We start from the raw sequence: 19648 nt of genomic DNA on the forward strand, positions 1-19648 counted from the left end.
CTGTGATTAAGCTCTAAAGGAAAGAAACAGATGATGAGCAGACAGTGGTGCTGGTGGCCCCTTTAGACAGGATGGTCAGAGAGGTCCTCCCTGAGGAGGTGGCCCGAGCTGAGATGACAAGGAGCCAATCATGGAAAGAGCTCTAAGACGGGAGTCCAGGCAAACGGAACACGTGAGAAGGACCAGTGGTAGGAAAGGGCTATAATTTTGAAGAACAAAACAGAGTTCTCTGGCACAGCTGGACCTCTCCCCACTGAGGACGAAGAAGTCTATGAAAGGAGGCTGGACATGGAGGCAGGAATCAGATCACACAGGGTTGTGCATGACATGGCAAGAACCATTAATAACATTCTTTGAAGATGGGGCTTTTAGCAAAAGGAATATGGAATATGAGCCAGAATTTAGGTCAAAGTTGAGATTTAAATCACACACTAGCCATGTGACCACAGGAAAGATACTTCAACATTCTGCCTCAGTTTCTGCATCTGTAAAACAACTGATGACCTCAAAAGACTGTTGTAAAGATCAAATTGGATAGCATACAGAAACATAGTTTAATGTGAAAAGTGTTATGAAAAGGAAAATAGTATCGCCTGGAGAAAAACAGCCACTGGGAGACAATTACCTGGCAGAGCAGTGCGCTGGTGAACACCTTCGGTGAGAAGCATCAGCAAGAACGTCCAGGGAGTAAAGGGGAGAAAGAGGATTAAACTGCAGGAATAAATGAGATGATTTCAGTAAGGCTTACATGAAACAGACCTGATCCTAAACCTGCTACCTGATTACTTTTCCCCTTTGTTCAATTCTTTTGTCATATCACAGACACCATTGGATCAAGTTCTGCATATTCAACCCATGAATGTAGCATAACTGATCTAGCACACCTCCAAAACAGACTATTCCTTGGTAAACAAGTTTTTCAAAAACTTCTGATACACAGTAATTACTTAAATAGAAGACAGTACTTTCTAACTGACATAATGGGAAGTTATGCCTGCTGATGACCAGCCCTCGTTTCCAAGAACACTAGCATAAAATTACCTTTTCATTTCCTTATCCTGGCAGATGTTTCCAGTGAATAACTGGTTAGCACAACCAGCAGCAATGTAGTGGAAACAGAACTAGATTAAGAATTAGAATACCCAACGTTTACTTCCAATCTACCACTAAATTGCCATACATTAAAAACTACAAAATCTCTTCGGGCTTTACTATCCTCATCTGTAAATTGGATGTATTGCCATCTGTCTTCTCTATTTTATAGGATTATTGGGAGGGCTAAATAAAATACTGCTTTAACTTTATAAAGTAATTTCAGTTTCTCATCTGTAAAAATGTTTTTTTCTTTATCTGCCCACCGCCTGCTCTACTACTTATTTAGTATTTTTCTTCATATCAATTATTTTCACTCAGTCTGTCCTTACTACATGTCTATGAAATAACAAGTTTGCTATAATGATTACATTTTTCTAATATAGGTTATTGTAATTTAAAGTAAAAATTGTGTATCCACACGTCATCTAAAATCATATCATAAATACAAACCAGTTAGGTCTACTGCTATTATAGTTCACTTTGAAATAGTAACTTCAAGATGAAGGTTCCTACTCTAAAATGTGTATCAACTGAACAAGCTAATAAGTAGTCAAAAAAAAAAGAAACCCAAAACCACAAAACAATAGGAAGCCTAAGAATTCTTACCTACCAGTCTTCATGTATTTCACAACTAATCATCAAGGTAAAGCAACCTCTCTCCCAACAAAAACCAAAAGCTTCAAACATTAAAGGAACATATTGTTAGCCAGTGTCAGTAATTTTAAAATTATGACCCTGACAAAGGCCTAGATGTGCCAAGGATCCCCTCGGGGCACAGCCAGGGAAAAAGTGAGAGGCTCTAAAGCCTCGTCCCACTTCACCCAAAGCAGTTCTGCCTTCTGTTTCCTGTGTTCAGGTTTCAATGTTGTGCTTCTCAGCACAGGATGCTGATGCTGAACTAAACCATAAGCAGATGAGGTTCATTCTGATTTCTTATTGCAAAGTTCAAAACTAGGATAAAAACTGGATCGCTATGAAATATGTTTTGAAGGTCACATTTGATCCTAAAAAGGGGAATTAGCTAGAGTTCTTATCAGTGAATACTAGATATTCTTGAAAAACAGTCCTCCAAGAAAATCAGAATAATGTAAGGAATGGGATCCTTACCTCATGTGAACAAGCAGAAATGTGAGGAAAATCAGAAGCCAAAGCTTTATTCTTTCTAAAGAAAAGGAAATCAAATGATAAAGATGACAAAGAAAATCAATCTTACCTGATTTCGTTCTCTTTTCCCAGCTGATGACAACCAGAAACTAAAGAGAGGGAGAGAATAACAGGAAAGAAAACAATAAAAGAAGTGGTAGGAAAATTATAGAGAGGAGAAGATAAAATGATGCTGGGTTAATGAAGTGAAGACAAATCAGAAAAAAATGGAACTGGAGGAGAAAGGAGAGAGAAGTTAAATGTGTATGAACTTTTCTGCAGGAAATAACTCTTCAAAGGAAGAAGTCTTTTAATGGAATGCAGAAGACTGGACACTAAAAATAAACTCAAGATTACAGTGTGACACCAACGCACTCTTAGCTGTGCAGTGAGAACAGGATCTCCAAGTCAACAAAGACATAAACCACATGCACATCTTGCCTGTTTTATCAATTAAACCTTCAACCAGGCTGGATGAGCACAGGATCATAACTGGATACTGGCCATGATGTGTACAGGAGACATCAAAGAGCCAGCCATGTCAGAGCGCAAGGCTGTCTCAAGAAAGGGTGGAATGATTCTCCTATAGCTACATACCGGCTTTCCAGCTGCACTTATCACAGCAGTCAGAATGAAAAGATATTTCTGTCTAGAGGTCTAAAAATGGGAAAAGCATATAGGAGAATACAGAGGTAATCATCTGTTTTTTAACAAAAAAAATTTTAAGAGACAGAAAAATTAGTTTCAAATATAACACCCTTATTAGAGGCTACTTTAATAATGTAGCACCTATAGACATAAAAAGCAAAGAAACACAAATTAATCTAGAAAGAAAAAAATAAATCACTCTCATGTATTTAGGGTTTTAGCCATGTTAACTGTTACAAAGTACCGATCATTTAAGATCTCTTTCAGCTCTAAAATCAAATTTCTGGGTTCCTTCATAAAACTTCCCTCTACCGGTAAATACGTAATAAGCACTTACTCTTTCTGCCGAGGGTCACTAATGATGTGGCCTATCCTCTCAGTACCCAAATTACTTATGCTGGTGTCCTGAAAAGGGAAGGAAGACAAGAGTGTCATCTAACCACAGAAACAAATATGTAAGTACGATCCATCATCAAGCTCACACCTCCATAATTGTACCAGCAACCCCAAAGGCACACGTCAAATGTCAATCTTAAATTCCAACAGCAACTACATATCTTTTTATGGGACTCTACCTTAAAAAGTATTGCATGTTATTCTAGACTTATTTTTCCCTAGTGCTCAAAAAAAAAAGTCATTATAAACATTTTTAAACCATATACAGTATTTTAATATAGTGCGTAAATACCTCCTGGAGTTATTAAAGTATATTGAAACACTTTTTTAAAAAAATTCAATAGCAGCCAATTTTTAACAGACCAGCACACCAAGCTCCCTAGAGTCATGTGATTATAGCCTCAAGAGCCTTCATAACGGGACACTTACCAAGGCCTCACTGGTAACACATAAGTATCTACTGACTAAATGTATACACTTCAAACCACTTTTGTAACTTAAAAAAATTGTCATCCTGTATTTTGTCTGTTAAACATTATCTCTTAAAGTAAAAATAGAAGTTTATATAAATTGGATCTTCAATTTGCGGTTCTCAAGATTATAATATGAAACCATACCCATAACACCACAGGCAATTCAGAAACTAATCATCTCCAAAAAACTGGAAAACAGCAGAAGGCACTCACCCTTCATTTAACCTGAATACATTTACAATGAGTATCTATCACAGAACCTGGGGAAGGGCACCAACATGAACTGTTACATGAGTAAGAGTTACGCACATATGAGTAAGTGTTAAGATGAGCGAGCAGAAGTCACAGGCATGAATGTCAAAAATGTCAAGCCTGTTACTCAAACACATTTATTTCTGGGCAAGCATTATTATTTGTATTCATCTATATGTGCGGATTAGCCTAAATATTAGGATACGCATTTTAGCAGAACTGGCTACAGAAAAATTAATTTGAGGTCAGATTTTGGGTGGGAGTGGAGTTAAATGAAAAGGTTTCACATACTGTATTCTTCATATTCTTCATCCCTTACACCTGTGCCTCCTGGTCACACACACGGCCATGGTAGTGGGGCCAAGGGAAGAGATGGGTGAAAAATGAGCTATTTGTTACAGCAGAAAAATTATTAACTTAAAGTGCCGTAATGCTTAAATTTACAGTTTATTACTGTGTAAATTACAAGCAGTACTTTGCGTAATTAGCAGCTCACTGGCAGGGAGCTGTGAATGAAACTCATTATTTATGATTACAGTTTAGAAAGAGAAGAGAGATGATGGGGGGTGGGGGGGGCAGAACAGTGACCTCTGGTAGAAATGACAAATATCCCTTTAAGGCGATGAAGATGAATTAAACAAGTAAATATTATCCTATTCATTTGAAATCATTAGAGACACATCCAATAGGCCCTACTTTCCTTCCAGGCACGCTAAAGGGAGCCTTCAGGATGAAATGATTTACTTCCCTGGAAGTAGAAGGCTCTTATTTTATAGGAGCCGAAGCAAAGTAAGGTAGGTGGTAAGGAGAACACCGTCTGCCAGGCCTAGCCAATAAAGAGAAAAAGTCCAACTGTTGCTCTGTTCCCACTCCCAACCTCCCGCCTCCCTCCACCCCACGTACTCCTACCCTGATAGGCATCCTGTTAAGAGTAAGCTCCCAGAATAGCAAGCGTAGCATTTTATTGCCTATAAAATGAGTAATCCAAAAGAAGAGGTATCGCTCTTCCATTAATCAAATGTCTTTCTAATTAGAGATTTGAAATTGAATTTAAAGATTAAAAAGAATATGAATTCATCTGAAAACAAGTATCCCCAATTCTTTGGCAGAAAACAGTTCCCTGATTAATCTATAAAACAGTAGCTTGCTAAGGGCAGCCAGGCTGTGGCTCTGACCACCAAGTGCCTGGCTGGGCACCAGGCAGCCACATGCAGCACTCTAGATGCTTACTGAGTGCTCTCACATGCCTCTCTCGTCCTTATTCTTTGTCCACCACCATCTTTTCTGACTGGGTATGAGCCTCAGTCTTAACCTATTTTCAATCTCTAAGCGGGAGTAAAGAATAAATAAAATAATTTTTAAATTTTAAATTAAAAAAGATAAAAGAGAAGTAGGTGGGTTCAATTCTCTATTCTGCCACTTCGATCTGGGTAATATCAGACATTCCTTAATTTCTCTGAACTGCAGTTTTCCTCATCTGCTAAAGGAAACATCACCTTTTTTTACAAGGTTGTTGGCAAGATTAAATGAACTGAGTGCCTAGCATAGTTCCTAGCAAAGGCAAAAGTGGGTAAATGATAGATACTCCTCCCTCATGGCCAAGGAGGGGCTTTTGAAATTTGGTAACAGGTCTTTTTACAGTTTTTTTTTCTTTTTTTAATGAATTCTAGAATAAAAGACCAAAGTTAGAATAAAAGAAGCATTCATGAGTTCAAGAAGAGTCATAAAGAAGTCAAAAGTATTTCAACTTATATAATATTAAGATTAATCAAAAGAGTAGAAGGGACAAGAGATCAGGCCTGCAGATTTACAGACAGTAGACACCGTCATGATAGTGTTTGCTTTGTCAGAACTTCTGTATGAATCGAGCTTCATCTTTTATGTGTGTACCCATTCATATCCTATATAATGTTCACTCTTCTGAACTCGCAAAATACATTTGGCTTAATTACCCCTAGGGAGTTCCACAGCACCATGATTATCAATAGGACACACAAATGCCATAGGGAGTATTATCTTCCCAATGAGCCTAGTAAACAGTGAGAGCTATCACCTTCCCAACAAGCCTTCTTCGCCCCTTTCTGAGGCACCGAGCTGCAGCTCCAGGGAGACGATTCAAGCGAGCATGGTACCCTAAAAAAAAAAGAAGACCTCAGTAACTGCATGCAGAGGATTCATGAGCAATGATATGCTTCTAATACACCAAAGGCCTCCTCCTCAGGATCTTACTAGATTGACCCAAAACTAGTATCACTAGGCTACTTGCCAAGGATTTATTATTCCCCTGTCTTTGTCACCAGCAGTATCATCCTAAGCATGTCATTCACCTCTGACCTAGGAATCCCTATCTATAGAAAAGGAATAATAGGAATAATCCTATTTTACAGCACTGTTTTGAAGACTCAATGAAATAGCACACAGAAGGTACTTTATAAACTGAAAACCCTACACAAATACAAGGTACTATCAACAATTTCTAATTACAAATTAAATGTTAGCTATTATCTCAAAAACATTCCAATTCATGAAACAGTAAAAACTAGCATGTATAGTATAATCCCATTTTTCTCACTGCTGTGCATGTCCTACACATAGAAAAGACAACTGGAAGAATTCACACCAAAACGTTACCAATGACACTGCCTCTAGGGATAGGATTACAGGCCACTCAAAGTTTCTTCTTCCTATTCTGGCTTACTTGTGTATACTTTACATGGTCCATAAAGAACTTTTAGAAGTGGTCACTGAAATGTTTTTAAAAGTTTTAATATAGCAAACAATGCGCCTCAGCCAGGGAGCAGTCTTTACCAAGAACCAACTGCTTTGAGAATGCCTTTCAATCACCTAAATTCATCACAATGAAATGCTACAGAATAGGAATTTACAGCTCCTAGTGTAATTCTGATCACTGACAGATGCTCAACAAATGCTTAGTAACTAACTGGCTGATTATCGATTACAGGGAATCCTCACGTTGTAAATTTATAGAGCTAAAAGAAACCTCTGAAACAGTTTTGTTCAATGTCACACTATCTTAAGTGATGACCCTGATGTCCCAAGGAAATAAAGTGACTCCATCAGTCACAGAGCTAGGCAGACAGTACAGAGACCACTACCACGGCATTTCCTTCCCCATGTCCTAGGCTCTTTCCACTCCACCTTGCTACACCATAACTGAAGGAAAAGCAAAGGGAAATGATATGTATTTGTGTTATAGTCCACAATAATAAAATTATTAAAATAATTATTTTTAAATATTCTTAGATCATTCATTTAAAAAATGTCATTATACCTTGTCCTTGAATGTTGTTACTGAAATCTGTTCTCTTCCAAGATCCACTACTTCAGGCTTCCATTGAGCACTCAATAGCCCATCAGTTTCACAGCAGGATAAGCAGCAGGGACACGCTGCCAGGCTTCTTAAATCTGGCACAAATGGCAATAGCAAGCTGAAGGAACGCCCTGCTAATATATATTCCAAGAGTCTCCATGGATTGATTTAGGTAAGAATGGAGAGAACCTCAAGCTTTGAGACTCACCCCTGAATCTTCTAGAAAAATCCCTGGACTAGTTCTAAAATTCAGATAGTTAATGCATGCTTACAGGCATGAGTATGCTTGCCACGGGATGACTCTCCCCACAGAGAACCAAAGAAGTATGAAGTGTATTTTGGTCTCCTCAGAACTCACCTCTTTGAGCTGGTCGAGAAGGCAAAAGGAATGTGGAATCTGAAAGTTTATCCAGTCCAGAATCCATTCTTTCTACTTCAGAGCAATGATCAGGAGCCCACTTGGGCAGAAGATTGGGGACAGTGAATCCTGTGACACACTCTCCTTCATAGAACCAATCACTCTGCTCATCATCCCCTAAAGTAAAGAGATCCAATCAAAAGCTGGAATTTTAACATGCTCTATGAAAAACCAAATGGGAAGATGCTTTCTCAGTGATATAGGTTTAATTAAATGTATTTTAAAAATAAAACCTAATAAACCTGCCATTTACTAAAAGCCCTTATCACCTACCAGAATCCATACTAAAAAGATCTGTAAATTTGTTATCTCTTCCAAACCTTATACAAGGCAACTGAAGCCCAGAGAAGTCAAGGTCAAGTTAGTAAATGATGAAGGCATGGTTTGAAACCAAAGCCCGACTAACTCCAAAGTCTTTAACACAAAAATAAACTGCCTCCCATGTCTAAGAAGCATAAATGAACTTGGGGATTCAAAGCCCACAAATGTTTCTTAACTCAAAACTAGCTATTCCTGAGAGATTTCTTGCTATATCTGTATCTCATAATAAATGAGTAAAGAATACACATCCATACTTTGTTTCTTCTATGGTACCTCATTAATAGGACAGAAAATCATCTTGACAGTAACAATCCAAGGAAATACCAAGAAAAAACTAACCACAGAGACAATATAATCCCCCAAGGCTTGTCAAGAAGTTATACCATTTGCCCAAGGCCACAGTCTTCATTAATGACAATGTCAAAACTAGATCCATATAGCCAGACTCTGGGTTCAAACTTCTTTCTGCTAGCTACAATGATAGCATCTCACTTTCCAAAGCTTATTCCTGCCCAAAAAGGGTAAGATGGACAACTTTACATCTCCCACCCCGCACCCCTTTCAAAACAGGAAGAATGAAGGAAATTATTACTAGAACATCTAGAGTTTATATTGCATTCATTTTCTAACGTATACTGGATCCCAGGGAAGCTACTCAGGCCATGCTAATCACATGAAGTATCAGATTCATGGACCACTAACACCCAGGATAACTCATAAATCACTGCAGAGATCTCTAAAAGGGAAAGAAATCACTAAAGAAGTTACTCAAAGTGTTGCCTTATAAAAACACACCACCAATAGCTATTTTTCTAAAACAGTGGTTCTCAACCTTTAGCATGCATCAGAAGGACCAGGAAGGTTATTAAAACACAGACAGCTAGGCCCTACCCCTAAAGTTTCTGATTCTGGTCTGGGCAGGACCAAAATTTTACATTTCTAACAAGTTCCCTAGTGATTCTAAGCTGGTCTGGGTACCACATTTTGAGAACCACTACTCTAAAAGAATATCACCAAACCAGGTAGGTACAAGGATGAGTTAAAGACAGGCAACAGAATTAATAGTGATGAGTGTCACCATAAGTCAATATATTAATTCCTTCCTATTCCTCAGGCCATTTATTAAAATAGTATATTTACCTAGACCACATTTTGATGACAAATAGCAGACTTCAATGGAGTATTTTTTGGTTCTCAAACATTCACTTGAGATTTTTGGTAATACAAAAAGGGACTCACTGAACTGGAAGGAACCTTGTGAGATTATCTAGACCAGTAGTCTTCAACCTGGATTCATTAGGATGCCTGATGCAGGAGCTCCTTAAAAGAGTGCTGCCAGAGAATAAGGAAGAGGCTGAGTGGATCAGGCCCTGGACCTGCTCCTCTAGGATCTTGCTTTAATCAAAACAGGTTTAGTTGTTTCATAACTTGACGTTCTGTGCTGTGTACAATTCTGCTTGATGGGGAAAAAAAGAAGAGAATTTTCCCCTTATCTGCATTCCCCAACAATTATTTATTAAGAGCTTACTACATGCCAGGCAATGTGTTATCTATTGTGGTAGCAAACAATAAAAAAAATTCCTGCCTTTGAAAAGCTTCAACAGAAAAGGCGTGCATCTATAAACAATAATGTAATATGGTAAGTGATGAGAAAGCAGTAAGTACAGGGCAAGAAAAGAATTAAAGGTTCTAGGAGATGATGCCTACGCTGAGAATATCAGCCAGAATACCTTTAGGAACACATGCACACTTAAATGGGGTATCTGAGACTTCCTCCAGTGAAGCGATCATTTACAAAAGTATAGACAGTACTGAGAGAAACCAAAGGGATGTTGAAGCATCCTGGAGCCAGCACATCAGGGAGTCTTTATCCTCCCCAGATCTGAAGAAGCAAGGGGAAAGAACGGTTACCAGAGCACAGAGAGACAACTGTGGTTATAGGAGAAGGCTGCCAAATAGGAGCAGCAGCCTTTAGCAGAAGAACACAACAACTACCAACCAGCAGTCCAACAGAAAGGGAGTCAGGGAAAGCTGTAACCCAACGTGGTACACACTGCATATTGTCTCCAACTCTTCACCACCTCCCTATAATAGAATGATACAGCCACACACCCTTTGCCCTTTGCCAAGGAATTCCACACAGCTTTCCCCATGAGGAAGAGCACACTTCTTCATCCCATGGACACTGGGCTTTTGTCACACGCCTTGCTTTAGGTAGCTGAACATTAGCAATGTGATTCAAGCAAAAGCTTTAAATATTCATACATGGTCTGACTTAGTCACTTGGCATTCATATCATTTGCCATGAGAAGTCCCTGCCACACAGAGCCATTGGTCCTTTAGCCTAGGTCCCAGAATAAGAAAATATGAGTAGATACAAACCTAACTTGAAGCCTAGAGACCAGCTGAGCCCAGGTAAGATCAGCTGAACCACAGCCAACCCCCAGGCCCACAGCAAGATTAATGTAGTAAACAACTGAAATCTGGGACTCTTCAACAGTATCATCATAATAAAAGCTTGATGACTAACACATCCAGTCTTTTTTACCTCCCTCCCTCCCTCCATACTTCTGTAGTTGCCTCTATTGGCCAAACACAACAGGAAATGAGGGCAAGAAAATCCACGGGTGTAGTCCATAAATATGCCTCAGAGGAGCAACAGGAGAACTTTGGAGGATGACCAGCCATTCATGGAAAGATGAAGATGACATTTCAGGCAGAGAGATCAAAATAAACAAAGACATAGAAACAGAAAATAACATAGTTTTGAGCTGAGTATTCTACACATCTAAATATCAGCAAAATGTGTGAAGTTGAGGCAGAGATTAAAGAGGAAAGCCGGGCTATAAAATATTCTACATCTTCCATAATATACCAAGGATTCCTTATCAGTGGGAAGGCTTTCCAAAAGCCCCAAACTTAATCTGTTGTAATAGGTCCATACTTTCTTACACCTCTGTATACACATCGTAACCTTTAAGAGATGCATTATGATAAATAAATAGTTTTATTTTATTATTGTGATCAAGTAAAAGCAAAGAAAAAGAGCAAATATTAGTAATTCTGAAAGTATGCTCCAGTTCATTCATGGAAAGACAACCAGACTATCCTGGTATAAGATAAGACAATCAAGACCCTAGCTGGAGCCCACCTGGGACTATACATGCATAGCTTCCAATGACACCTAGCTCCTTCAGAATCAGGAAGGAATACAAATGTACTCACAACGACCTCCATTATAGTAGGAAGTTCAACAACTCCATCTATGCCTACAACTCTGAGGCACACTGAAATACCTCCTCATAGTCTCTCTCCAAAATCAGGACTTGCATCCTAAGTCTCACAGTCCCAAAATCCCTTCAGTTACTGAGGAGCCTATCTGGATCAACCTGGACCTGTAAGCCACAGTGCCTTGGTCCTTCAATCAGTTAATCTTTGGAGAAAAATTTTCGGTTTCAGAGGTAGGAAAGACTTTAGGGAGCTACAAATCCCTTATTTAGATTAAGAAAACTATAGTCCAAAGGAGCTATATGAAATTCTTATAGGTTCACAATTAGTGTGGCACCAAGCAAGTGTACAGAACATGAACATACTGCCGTTTAAGTGGTAAAAATAAAGAACTGATCATTAATATACACCAGCATTATTCAGAATGCTCTACTAAACTTCAGAAAGAAGAGGTTTTTCTAATTCATCCAGAACACTATGATCATTTATAAATAAAGTTATAAAAATAAATTCTCCCTATGTGAAAATAAGAATATTTTAACATCCAGTAACACATGAGATTACTTTCTGGTTCTAATAAAAAGCAATTTCCCAAAGTCCCATCCTTAATACTATAACCCCTCTGGATCAATGATTCTCAAAGTCTGAACTATCTGCATAAAAATCACCACAGGTGCTTATGAAAAATGCAGATTCCAGAGGCAACTCTAGACCTATCTGATTTCTAGGAGCTCAGGAATTTATAATTTTAATAGTTCCCCAGGTAGCTCTTATATCCTGAAGTTTGAGAACCACTATCACAGACAACTATCATATTCTCAGTGAGTCACTCCCAGAATTATTAGAATCTTCAGATCCCAAAGCCGGGATCAAGATTACCTTGCCGTCCTTCATCGTTGGTAAAGAGCCCTGTGTCACTGCTGCTACACACACTGCTGGTTTCACTGAAAAAAGAGTAAAACACGAAGGAATGCATCAGCTCCAGTCAAAAACAAAGCACTATCCATTTGTCTTCTGGTTTTCAAATCAAAAGATCAAAAGCTTCCCTAATTTCAGTCCAGTTTATTAGCCAATCAGAAATGTAAATTTCATAGTTAACTCATAGAGGTAAGTTTATTGCTCCCCTCCCCCCAGCAAAAAAAGAAATACAAGAAGAGAATTGTAAAACTTTTACTTATATTTTAAAGTACTTTTAAAAGATCTCAAGTCACTCTGTCGGTTTAGCAATAAAAAGTTATTAAAAAGCTCACAGAAGAAATCTCAACCTGCTTTAGTATATTAAACAACAAAAATTTACCAATCAATTTTATTTTTAAATATTGTCAACTATCAGTTTCAAATGAAGCTATACAACTTTAAGACATTGAGCATCTTTCAGGTTTTCCAACCATTTACAAAGTAGCAAACAAAAATTCATGAACAGAAAAAAAAATTAGTATGAAAAAAGTTACACTTTCTAAATGTAATGTCTTCCTTGACATCAAGTGGATACAATGAAATTCATTTCCAAAAAAAGAAGGCTAAGAATAAAAATATAAAAACTCCATTTGCAGGAGAGATAAATTAGGAGTTGGGATTAACATATACACACTACTATATATAAAATAAACAACAAGGACCTACTGTATATAGCACAGGGAACTATATTCAGTATCTTGTAATAACCTGTAATGGAAAAGAATCTGAAAAAGAATATATATATATATATATATATATGCATAACTGAATCACTTTGCTGTACATGTGAAACATGACATTGTAAATAACCATACTTCAATTAAAAAATTACCAAAAAAGGAAAAAACTCCATTTGAACTCAATGAAATAAAACTTCTGCTCCATGGAATTCTGTTCAAGTCAGTTTATTCTGTCCAACTGCCAACAGCTGATTAGTTGATTCTGCTTCTGATGCTGCATTTCTCCCACCTAATCATCAAATTTGATTTATCTGGCTCAAGAAAAATTTCTCTATTCTTTACAGTATTAACTATTTCCTTGACTGGGATGTTTCCTTCCAATCTAGCCAATTTTGTTCACATGCTCTAGAAGATGGAAGAAGCATTCTCACCATGCTGCATAAAGAGTAGGCTTGGCCATATCCCAGTCTATATCTCAAAAATCTGAAAATACTTTGTATTTTGCAACATCTCCAAGTATCTCGCCAACACTAAATCCTAAAAATGCTGGTTAAATTAAGTAGCAGTGCTTTACTCATTTAAGCTTGTCTCTGAGTAACAGATCCAAGAGATTTGTTGCAGCAAGAGCCAATAAAACATACCTGATTTCTTTAAAGGTTCTTTCATTTTATTTTCTTCTGTACTTGTAAGTGGGATCATTCTCAAGTGTCATTATAAGAAATGTCTCATAAAACTCTACCACGGATTCTGATGGATTTAGAATCTTCAAAGAGCTCTGCAGTTAAATGCAGAAGACATCCTCACTGGGTACTGCATCCTTCCTACTTCTGAGTTCGAGGAACTGTGCCTGCCGAATTTAATCATGTTGTTCTTGTGTTTTTAGCAAATTCCTAAGAGTATTAGTGGTCTAACTCTAACTCCATTGAGTCTTATTACACATTCTCTCATATTACTACTTTATTACTACCATCTTGCCTTGAAGATAAGCAAATTTTACATTTTTTAATTCCTCCTGATAGTAAGGAGGGCTTAAAAAGCTCATTAGGCCATAAGACAGACACTCGACTCCACCACTGTGTTATATGCTTTCTTGGCTAGCAGTGTCACTAACTGAGATTAGGGGTCAGCAAACAACAGCCTGTCAACCATTTTTGTATGGACTGTGAGCTAAGAATGGTTTTTACAGTTTTAAATCACTAGGGGGAAAAATCAAAAGAAGAGTATTTTGTGATATATAGACATGACAGAAAATTCAAATTTCAGTGTCTATAAATAAAGGTTTATTGGAACACAGCCAGGCTGGTTCAATGACCTATCGCTTCTGACTTCTTTCACACTACAGCTGCAGGGTTGAGGAGTTTCAACAGAGAACATATCACCCACAAAGCCCCCAAATATTTGTTATCTGGCTCTTTACAGAGGTTTGCTGATCCTGGCTCAACATGTACTGCAAGTTCTACTCTGCAATATCTATGGGCCCCTCTATTTGAATATTTCCAATTAGGAAATTAAAACTGTTGCTTTATTAGAAAGTCTGTGAATTCTTCTCCCCATTCATTTCCAACCACCTGTAAGCACTACAACATGCAGCATTTCTTTGATCCTTTTTATCATAGATTTCCTCCTCATACTCTAATAAAGGGGGTAAGCTCAAAAAAATCTGCTGGATCAAGAAAGGTATTAGTAACCTAAAATCTTCCTGTCCCTGTACATTTTCTATTCTTGTCAACAGCATTAAAGGAGACTCACTGTTCTTGGACGAGCTTGGACTAAACTTATCTATAAGTTATAGGTAATTAGAGTAATGCCAATGACACAGAAATATCACCAAGATTTTAAGGCTGTGCTCCAGGGAGATACGTATTTTCTTCAACAAAAAAATAAATTATGCCTTACAGAATACTTACTACATGAAAGTACCACCATTTTAACGGTATCTGGAAATGCCTAGCATCATCTGCCAGCATCTGCTAATTCTACGTAATCCTTCAGAAGAACTCGCCTTGCAGAAATTTAATCCTATATAAGAAATCATTAGCACAATTTACAGAGGAGGAAAAAAGCCAGAACTTCACAGCATTATGTGTTTGCACATAAACACTATGATATAGCATGCAAAAATGTCATGCCAGCTATGAAGCAGAGAAAATATTTCTTCTTCCAATTTATATAGGCCAATTTATCCAGTCCTGTGGCCTTCATACACTACTGGCTGAGATTATAATTTTTTAAAAAATCAGATTTGTTGAATTTTAATAATGATTTAGTCAACTATAAAATGTTAGTTTAGCTAATTAAACAGAATGGTTAATATTCTGTCAAAAAGAAGCTCCCATCTTTCAATGAAAACAATTTAGTACCTTTGTAGTACTTCTGTAGATCACAAGATCAAAAAGTTAAAAGATGTCAGGCTCCTACATATTTTTTCCTATTCCAAAACCTTCAAATTTATTTATAACTTTTTTGCTACAAGCCTTTTTCTAAATAAGGAAAAAAAGCTCTGTTTCTCATTTTCGTAAGGAAAAAAAAAATGTGCTCCTACCTCTAGTGTCCACTCCAATATCATCCTCTGAAGCTTGTCAGCAAGCTAGCTTCCTGTCTAGTCAGGAAGACAGAAACTCAGCTTTCATTAATTTTCAGGAAAAGTAACAAGACAAAGCCCACAAAGACAGCAGGTAATGAAATCTTGTCCTTTCCTAAAATGGCAGCAACTCCTAGAGGCCCCCACGCCTCCTGTCTTTGCTTGGGAAGCTGTTCTGTACTCTCTGTTCTCCCATGATTCTAATATAAAGTTTACATAGAAAAAAACTTCATAGAAAATTCTGAAATATTTTCAAGTAGAAATGTATTAACCCTACAAATAGTTTAAACATCATTCAAAAATATTCCATCCTAAATTGGGGCAATAAAAAGTCTAACGGGAAAAGGAGGAGGAAGGATTTCCCCACTATTTCTCCTAAATGCTCACTCATTCACTTAGTAAGCATTTATTATGTTTTACTGCATACCAGACACTGCTATAACCAGCACTAAAACTAACAAAGAAGTATGTCAATCACAAATTAAATGCACACACTGTATAAAAAATTTGATCTAGACTATGAGGGAAGAGGGTGAAAATGTAGAAAGAAAAATGCTTTCCAATGAAGAAAATTCTCCAAATAAGGGGTGGTGCAAGTCTAGAATTTAACCTTGTAATACTGAGAAAGTCATCCCATTTTAGAAGCCAGAAAATGTCTCAAAAATATTCATATGTGAGTAAAAACAGTAATAATACATCACACTTCTCTATAACGGTTTTCATTTAAAAATGTTCCCACAATTCAACAGCATAGCCACCATTTAAATAAGACAAAATTAAAGCCTAGATTTTGGACTACCAATTAATTGTGTTACCTAATTATTACAACATTGTTATAAGCAACGGAACCATATCCACATTCAACTGAAATAACTTAAGTGTAAAGAAAGTCAGCCTAACCAGCAGTTCCAGAGGCTTTTCTCTCCCAACAACTATGAAAACCTTCAAGCATACAAAAAAATTGAAAGAAGTCAGCTACAACCCACTGTCCATTATCTAGATATTGTGACTAACACTTTGTTTTTTGGGTTTTTTTTTTTTTTTGATTTATCATATATTCATCCATCTAACCTCACCTGAGCATCTTCGTAATTTAAGGCACTCTAGGTAGACCAGACAATTCGGCACGGCATCCATTTTCAGAGGAGTAGATTATCAAAGGAATCAAGCCTAATAACCTCGTATCCACTTAAATAATTCCAGGGCAAAAAGTTAGCTAAACATTATAAACTTGGTACAAAATTTTGAATGTTTTCATCTAAACTGCTCTTCTTCCCAATTTCTGAAAATGAATTGCCTGCCCTTTTGAGAAGCAACCAAAAGGTATTATTTTCAAATTAGAAAAAACTCTCAATTTTTAAACCATGTATTTTAATTCTATAGAAGAGATCAATGTTTTGGTCATTCTGAGTTCTCTAATTTGAAACTCATGCTTGTTGATAAAAGCAGAGTCAGTGAAGTAAAAACCAAATCTCAGTACCAAAAACATCTAGAGCAGTGGTTCTCAAAAGGAGGCACTTTTGTCCCCCTTCTCACATCCTCCCCCACCCCACCCCAGCCTTCAGGGTCACTTGGCAGTATCTGGAAAATGTTTTGTCAGGACTTGGTGCGAGGGTGAGGGAGCTGGTATTCTACTGGCATCTAGTGGGTAGAGGCCAGGGATGCTGCTAATAAACATTCTACAATGCACAGGACACCCCACAACAGAGAAATATCTGGCCTCAAAATGTCAGTAGTGTCAGAGGTGAGAATCCTCATCTAGAGTGATGAGCAAAGTGGAGGGATGAAGGTGGCAGCGCATCATGTTAAAGGAAAACACTTCGGAGGAGGAGAGGAGCCTGTGTACTTCTGCTGGCAGGTCAACTTCCCATAGAAGCAACGTCAGTCCATTGCCAGGGCTTGGCCAGGGCCCCAAACAGTCTGAGGCCTGCAGGTCCCACCAGGTAGCTGGACCTTCAGGCAAAATGGTACAACTGAAACTACTCAGGAGTTGTAGAGATCACCCTTCCCTGCCTAGCCCAGGCAGGAATAACATCCTATAGCCATGGAAGAGAGAGATCCAGGCTAGGGGGTAAGGAAGTTATCTTGCTCACCTCAGCATCTGGCACACAACAGGCATTCAGTAAACGTTATGTAAATGGAATGACCTCGTTCAAATCAGCTCTGTTGCCTCCCCTCGTATGGTCTTTGTGTCATGTCACTGCACCTCTCTAATCCTATTTCCATGTACATAAAACATGGATGTATTGTTCTGAGGACATGATGTGAGGCATGTGAATCCACCCTGTGGACTCTAGGGCTATTACACAAAAGCAAAGGATGAAAGATTCAAAAGCTCCTTCTAGGGTGACAATTCTTGTGTATTCCCAAACATTATTATTTTAGAGGCTAATAGTAGTAATTTCCTCACTAGCATTCTTATTAAAATAGTTCTAAATTCTATGGGACATTCAATTATACCTCAATCTAAAAAAATTCTATGGGACTCAAATCTGTTTTCACTTTAATGGGAAATGAGTACGTGGCCTATGAAATCTAGCATTCTTCCTGCCCTGGGTTTCACCCGAGAGAGGGAAACACCACTCTCAGCAGATATCTAAACAAGCATCTCAAGAAGGGGTTTGGTACTTGAATTATTAGGAAAATTATGAATACAGAAAACTATTAATATAGAAGGCTACTATTATTTATTGTACTAGTAATATTTATTGAGTTCCACTATAGGCCAAAGTACTAAGTGCTTTATATGCATTATTTCATTTCCTCTACTATGGGGTAACTATGTTAACCTCACATTACAGATGAAGGAATGAGGCTTAAGGAGGTTAAGCAACTTGCCCAACACTGCACAAAAAATAAGCATCAGAGTCAGGGTACTGTATTTCCAAAGCACATGTGCTCACTGAATGGCCACTAAAATACAGGTGATGCAGAGACCCACCTCATTTACTAAACCTCAACCTCTTGTTTCTCTACTCATGAGATACTTAGGAATTTCAGTGCTTCTCATTCTCATTCTCATTCTCCTGAAAATTCACACACATTAACTGAACTAGGGAAAGACAATTTCTTTGCTTTCTGCTACTTAAAACATTCACACAGCTGAAACTCTAGCTGTGCTTTGACTACTACTGCTTATCAGCTAAAAATGCATCAGACATGCTGAACATTACAAACTCACTTCAGAAAGAAGCTCTCCCCTTTAATACCGTATCTTAAATTTTAAAAATTAACATTCATCTTCAGTATACTTAAAATACAACAAAATATACTCTCAGGGATCTATACCTTGCTTGTCTTTATAGTTCCTGAATGCCCTTCCTTTGAAATCAAAATAAAAACATTCTCTTAGTAAGTTCTGAAGAAATATTAGTCTGAGAAAACCATTTTTGAATTCAGCTTCACACTAAGTTAGAAAAATTTTCAGAAGGCCATTAGCCACCTGCAGTGGCCAGACTCCCAGATGACTCCCAATGATCCCAGCCTCTTGGTATTTCTCACCCTGGTTGGCCTGTGTGACCAAAGCACAGGCAGATCAATGGTATGTCACTTCTGAGACTAAGTTATAAAAGACTATGGCTACCATCTTGGGCACTGTCTCTCTCAGACCATTCGCTCTAGGGGAAGCCAACCACCGCATCTTGAGGACACTAACAGCCCTGTAGAGGGGCCCACTTGGAAAGGAACTGAGACTCTCAATCCAACAGCCTATAAGGAAATAAAATCTGCAAAGAACCCTGTGAGTGAGCTTGGAAGCGGGTTCCTCAGCCTCAGACAAGCCTTGAGACAACTGTAGCACAGTTTGACAGCAGTAATTTGAGAGACCCTGAACCAGAGGCAGGCAGCTAAGCTGCTCCCAAATTCCTAACTTCAACTGTAAGATTATAAATGTTTTATAAAGCTAGTAAGTTTTAGGGGCAATTTTTTCTGCAGCAACAGATAACACAGCATCTTTATGAATTCTTTTTTTGAAAATAATTCCCTCATTTCTAACCCTAGTGAGAAGCTTCTAATTTCAATAAGAGAAATCTCTCTGAATTTCCATAATTGGGAGGAAAAAACACAGCTGTCCTCTGGCCTGAGAACTTGCTAATTCTTTCAGATTCTTAACCACAGAAGGCTGTA

General features: G+C 37.9%; 1 protein-coding gene across 5 annotated transcripts in view; it reads right to left on the minus strand.

Annotated features, from left to right (window-relative positions):
* GPATCH2L (G-patch domain containing 2 like) overlaps positions 1–19648 on the minus strand; it is a 57286-nt gene that overhangs the window by 28113 nt on the left and 9525 nt on the right. Inside the window, exons 3-8 of one of the 5 annotated variants that reach the window (XM_074365207.1) lie at positions 12185–12249; positions 7697–7873; positions 6061–6140; positions 3224–3291; positions 2203–2257; positions 626–711 (exon numbers count right to left, since the gene is read on the minus strand). In XM_074365207.1, coding sequence (XP_074221308.1) covers positions 626–711; positions 2203–2257; positions 3224–3291; positions 6061–6140; positions 7697–7873; positions 12185–12249 — 531 coding nt within the window. Of the gene's footprint in view, positions 1–625; positions 712–2202; positions 2258–2308; positions 2349–3223; positions 4338–6060; positions 6141–7696; positions 7874–12184; positions 12250–19648 lie in introns of those variants that run through there. The other 4 variants (XM_074365208.1, XM_074365210.1, XM_074365209.1 and 1 more) reach the window with 4 other exon arrangements.

This window comes from Camelus bactrianus, chromosome 6, assembly GCF_048773025.1.
Source record: "Camelus bactrianus isolate YW-2024 breed Bactrian camel chromosome 6, ASM4877302v1, whole genome shotgun sequence".
NCBI lineage: Eukaryota > Metazoa > Chordata > Mammalia > Artiodactyla > Camelidae > Camelus > Camelus bactrianus.